The 6186-nt window shown below is 39.9% G+C and overlaps 1 protein-coding gene across 1 annotated transcript in view; it reads right to left on the reverse strand.

Annotated features, from left to right (window-relative positions):
• The window catches only part of LOC110296369 (dimethylaniline monooxygenase [N-oxide-forming] 5-like), a 15743-nt gene extending 12443 nt beyond the window's left edge, over nucleotides 1-3300 (reverse strand). The window contains 3 exon segments of the mRNA XM_021165042.1: nucleotides 1015-1194; nucleotides 1604-1792; nucleotides 3166-3300. Coding sequence (XP_021020701.1) covers nucleotides 1015-1194; nucleotides 1604-1792; nucleotides 3166-3300 — 504 coding nt within the window.
• Nucleotides 3301-6186: the final 2886 nt, after the last annotated feature.

The raw sequence follows: 6186 nt of genomic DNA on the forward strand, positions 1-6186 counted from the left end.
AAAGATCCTTAGCAAGGTATTGGTGATATTCAGAAGCAACTTAATGCCAGCTACACATGCAGTTTCAAAGCCCAGGAGCCCACAAGCACCGATAAGGGTAGTAATTTTAAGTCTCTATTTTACTTGAACCCAGGATAACCTGAGATGCTACTACATAGTTAATGTAAAGTTATTGGTGAGATTCTTCATGTGTTCCTACTGTGTTTTCTAAGTGTGGTGAATATTTTACAAAAGAAACATCATAATTTTATGTCCTTCACATATCAGCTGCTCATCAGCAGCATCTGGCCAGTGGCCGCTCACTACTATCTACATCATAACCATGGGATAATAGAAGTTTCAAGGCACTCGGAAAAGTTAAATTTCAAAAGTTATAATTGCCATAAATTATAAAATTCCATAAATTGTAAAATTCTATGATGCGTAAATTGTCATCCAAGTGGTGTTTCAAAGATTCCTAAAATATCTCCACAAATCCTACTTCCATTGTTTGATTCAGTCTTTATCTCTGAAATGGACTATTTAAAGTCTTTATTCCCGATGCTTCTGATTCAACCATCTTCCCCTATCAATTAATGCTCCACACTTCTGCAGGACTTATTGCTTCTCCTGCATGTACCCCCCCCACACACACACACAGAGAGAGAGAGAGAGAGAGAGAGAGAGAGAGAGAGAGAGAGAGAGAGAGTGAGAGTGGTGCTTTTCCCTTAACTCTTACATGCTTCTCCCATCCTAGGCACTCCAAGTGTGAGCCAATCCCTAAGCTCTCTCCAGGATTGCCTATCTACTGGCTTCTCCTCACTGCTTCCTCATCAATGAAAGTCTGTTTCAGAACTTGCTTTTCTGAGGATCTCTGCTTTTCTGTTCTGTCTTTACCTCTGTTGCCAGATCTCCCTTGACTGTTCTATGAACTTAGAATGCCCCCTATGCATCTCCTCTGTATAAACACTGTCTTCCAGTGCCTATGACAGGAGAGGCATTAAGATCTCTAGCATCCTAAGATTTTTCTCACACACACATTAGAGAGATACCTTCAAAGTCTTGTAAAGGAAAGTACTTCTCAGTGTAGTGACCACTGCAAACCATTATCCCATCAAATATGTAGGTTTTCTGCATCTCCTCGGTCTCTACTACCACGTCCCATTGACCAGAGGATGAAAAGTCAGGGCGTTTCTTTATACTGCACACATTTGTCTAGGAAACAAAGAACAAAGTCTGAGCTCTAGGACATTTTATCCCTTTTCCTTATAGAATTCTATGCTTAAGTAGCTCTGCATGGGGTTCCTAGGTGAGTAGGAGTCATGTGCACATAAAGTTCCTATAACGTTCACGTCCCAAATGTCACAGCTCATTAGAGCACAAAATACATTTGTTTTATTTTTCTGGGACCTATGTATTTTTAGTTTACAAAATGAACCAAAGATTAGAATTTGGGTTCGAGCTCGGACAGTGCTTATATGGTGGGTAGAAAAGACAAACATATCTTGGAGAATCCTAAGATTGAGGGGAGGGGGTTAAATGCAGGTTGAAGTGCCTTCCTGGCTCTGTGTTTGGACTTTGCCTTGACCCATGTGCAGGCGGTGGGTGGGGATTTGCTCCTCACCTGGAACTGTATGTGTTTCATGAGCCTGAAGTGCCTGGCATACATCCTGAGATACTCCATCATTTTTGAGTGGTGCATGTAGATGGGGAAATGATCAGGGATGGGGTAGTCGCTGAAGGCTGTCATCTCCTTGGATGTATTGCAGGTTAAAGATTTGTATATCCCAGGCCTTCCGTTTTCTGGTGTCTCCTAAAGGAAACACAGGAACCCTTGGCTTCCAGAAATTTAGGAAACAATGCACATTGAGTTTAGGGATGATGAGAACCGTGAGGCTGAGTTTTTATTGTATGGAAAATGTGTGTCACTGTTGGATTCTATACTGTTATCCACTTGAATGAAAAAAAATTAGACTCTTTTATAAGGATCCTCTTAGAATTTTATGGTGAAAGATTCAAAACATCAGTAATTCAGAAATTCTAAAAATAAGATATTAAATACCCTAATACAATACAGGAAATAAAACAAAAGCTATCAGAAAGGGATTTGAGATAAGAAACATGAAAAGGAGGATATGACCTTGTCATCTTCATTGGATTGGTTTTATCTGGTTTTATTGGTGAAGGCATATCCAGAGAGGTTTTGACTAGGGGGAAGACATATCGTAGATACATTTTTGTGGTTAAATATTTAATGGGTGATTTCTATCCCACCTTAGATAATTTAGTTCCCAGATAAAAGACATATGATCTTGATATTTATAATACAACTTTAAAGCACTAGAGCTGGCCAAGTATCAACCCTCTAAGCTATTTTGTCTACTTCCCAATCAATAAATCTGAGATATAATTTGCTATGTTCTGACTGGGACACTTTTAACTCCAGTTGGCCCGCTCTCATGGCCATGCTATCACCATTCACTTACCCCATGGTGTCTTCTCCTGTCTCCAATTTCTCTTCTTCCCTTCCTGGTCCTCCTCAGACCACAAGCCCAGGAACTGAAACCTCACCAACCCCTGCTGCTCAGCTATGGTTGTCCACATCTTTATTCAACCAATAGTTTTAAATTATGGCGGGAGGTGACAGAGCATCACTTGGTGTATATGAGGATTCTATTGTCCCTGAGGCAATCAGATCTTGGGCACCAATATTAACATTAAACTACATAGAAGATGACCAACCTCAACCATAGGTCTTCCTGTGGGTGGGGCTGTTTGATATGGGAGGGGCTAGAAGAAAGGCAGGGAGGAGAAAGCTCAGCAGTGAAGTCATTCCCTTGGCTTTCTGGCTGCTTCAATCACAGCTGTTCAGTCAGTCATGCAGTCCCTGCCTTGATGCATCAAAACACAGAAAACCAAGAGCCAAGATAAATCTGTGCTTTCTTAGGTTGCTTTCCTATGTGTCCTGCCTCAGGGATAAGAAAGGTAACAGACATCACAGTAAAATTCTTCATGTAATCAGACACTTGAGAGAAGTGCTGAGTTAATCCTGAGAGAAGATAATGCTACTCTGTAAAGAATAAATTATTTACAATTTACAGCTTCCAATTCCTTTGAGCAAGCATCTCTCTCCCTTTCAGGCCTAGGTATCATCATACTTTATGAGAATATAATCTGTAAAATTACCTTGTATCTCCACAGACCTCCAATGTCATTGCTCTTTTCAAANCAAGTAGGTTCAAGTCCTTCCTCCAAGCAGCTCTTAATGGCTCCCAGTCCACTGACACCAGCACCAATGATTGCAATCTGTTTTACTTCCATGGCCTCTGAAGAAGAAAGAGTTCTTTCAGTTTTCCATGAGGAGCAAAATCAAGTTTACAGGCAGGCCTGATCTCCCATTAATTTTAGCAACAGTATCATTTGTTTGATAGAAGTTTGATTTTTTTATACCATGGCTTCTTTTGTCTTGATTAGAAACACACAAGTGTGCATGCATACGCATGAACACACACACACACACACACACACACACACACACACACACACACACACATCTGCCCACAAATTCCCTCCTACACCAAATTATTTAGTCATTTAACTCTAATCATAAAAATTTTCTAATGTAAATGAAACAGAATTCCTTGTAACTACAGATCACTAAAATTCCTTCAAAAAGAGATATATCCAAAGTCTCTCATATTGCATTAAATTTTGTCTTAAAAGATTATGTATGTAATGAAAGTGAGTGGCTTGCTTCCTGAGGGCTGGCAGGAGGTGCATGGGGTACTGTAGATACTCTGCAGCCAACCGAAAACCGGCATACCCTCCCTACTGGTTCAGATGAGGTATATCTCTTGAGTCAACATCTGATAAAGTCAAATAAATTTTTTCAGGGTGGTCTTAGTGTTGATGCTATGGGGAGCAATGGTCGAAAAGGCATAGTTATGTCTTATTTCATTAGAGCTCTGGGCTAGCAGGATGACTCCAAGGGTAAAGAAACTTGCCAGACAAGTCCAGTGACCTCAATTCTCCCCTCAGAACCCATATAAAGGGGGGAATGAGAAACTGGCTCTACAATTTTGGAGGTCTTCTGACCTCCACATGCTACTATGACATGTACAAAATAATACTAAGTTAAAAAATTAAATCAGAATCCATGTGTCTATCTCATTTTCAGGATTGCCAAGAACCAGGCTCTGCCATGTTTCTCTCTGCTCCCCTCTTCCTCTTGCATGCCATCACTGACCTGCCCCACATATGGTGACCTCCCTAGCTTGGTATTTCCTTGCTCCTCACCCCCTTTGTCAGAGTGTCTTCTCTTTCCCTATGAATCCAAGTATATCATCACGACTTAGTTCTGAGCGAAATATTACCACTGGCCACCTTTTACCTCTGCTTTGACATTCTTTAGTTAGTATATACTAACTGTAAAAATGATGGGGTTGTGATATTTATACATGCACAAGGCATACTTTGTTAGTATTTCCTCCTGTTATTTTATTTTATTTTCCCTCCTCTTTCCTAACAGTTGCCACCATGTCTTCCTATCTTCTAGATTCTATACAGGAGAGAAAGCATGCAATACTCGTCTGAGTCTGGCTTCCTAGTTTAAGACAAGGGTCTTCATTTCTGCTCTTCCTTGTACTGAATAATGTTCTATAGCCCCTTTAGCCATCTATCTATTGACCAGCAAGACAGTTGACCTCATAACCTGGCTACTGCGAATGAATTTGGCCCCTTTGTCACCTGAATATTTAGATATTACTTTGAGTGATCTTGTGTCCTTGGGCTCCACACTCTTCTGCAATTAGGTGATGAAGCATGAGGATGGAGACATCACATTCTCTGTGATTCTGCATAATAATTACAAGAGATAGCATGAGATTCCATGACAAGGAATGTGCCCAGTTCTTTTAAGACTAGGTCCTCCTTATCTCAATCTTGGTTTGGTGGAATAGGGTCCAGCCTTACTCACACCTTGTATACACCAGGGGCTTTGCATCTTGTTTTCCTGCCCTCTTCACTCTGATCAGGATTTATGGGAGGGGACATTGCTACTTAGGAAGGGGGAGATATAGACTCTGGTGTCTATGCTAGGAGCTAAGGCAAGCTCGGGACTATGCCCCCCTGCTGAAGCACTTTCTTATGTCCTGGAAGGGTAGGAAATGAACCGTGGCCACCCATAATGTGGTCTCTGAGAAATTTATTATCTCAGGCAACTTCCACTACAGACTTGAAGTAAAAGAAATGAGGATCCCGTTCAGGTTGTTGGATAAGTCATCTTCTCTAACACAGCTTGGATGGATAATCTTAGACTTCGGGCAACACCCCTCAACTGATTTAAAGCCCATTTTCCTCCAATATCTTTTCCTCACTTGAAAAGAATCAGTGCAGCCTATGTTTAAATTTTAAGTACTTTCATGTTCAAAAAACTGCATACAATCCATTATTTCATTTTGTAAAATACAGATTCTATGTTCATTTCAAAGTGGTGTTTATAATCCACTCAGTCTCATAATAAATACAACTGATCCTATTTAAACTTCACACCCATGTAGTATCCAAATGTTACCTATCTATAGACAGCTATTAACACTTACATCAACTCAGCAATGTTGTTTATTCCTTTTTATTATCCTACAATTAACTCTTGCTTGTTAATTTTGTAAAAACCATGAAATATATCACTAAAACAAAAGATCAAAATTGCATGTACCACCAAGAAGTTATCCAGTATGCTATGCATAGGTTTAGACTGTTGTTTTGTGAACATGCTTATGTGTTTATCTAGGCATAGATACCCACAAAACTAATATGCTACATAGTGTGCCTCCAACATTTCAGTGAAGAATATTGTAATTATATTTCTATTCCTTTGGAGGTTTGTCAGGAAATATTTAGCTAGTAAGTTCATCAATTTTAATTCCTGTAGAATTTTCATTTTCTTTTCCCTTTTAAAAAAGATTTATTTATTTATTTAATGTAAGCAAGTCCACTGCTGCTTTCTTCAGACACACTGGAAGAGGCCATCAGATCCCATTACAGATGGTTGTGAGCCACCATATGGTTGCTGGGCATTGCATGCAGGACCTCAGGAAGAGCAGTGAGTTCTCTTAACTGCTGAGCCTTCTCTCCAGCCCTTAGGATTTTTAATAGTGTAAAATTCTGTTGCAGTTAAGGATCTGGTTACTTGCCACTATTGCAAAG

The sequence above is a fragment of the Mus caroli genome, chromosome 1 (assembly GCF_900094665.2).
Source record: "Mus caroli chromosome 1, CAROLI_EIJ_v1.1, whole genome shotgun sequence".
Taxonomy (NCBI): Eukaryota; Metazoa; Chordata; class Mammalia; order Rodentia; family Muridae; genus Mus; species Mus caroli.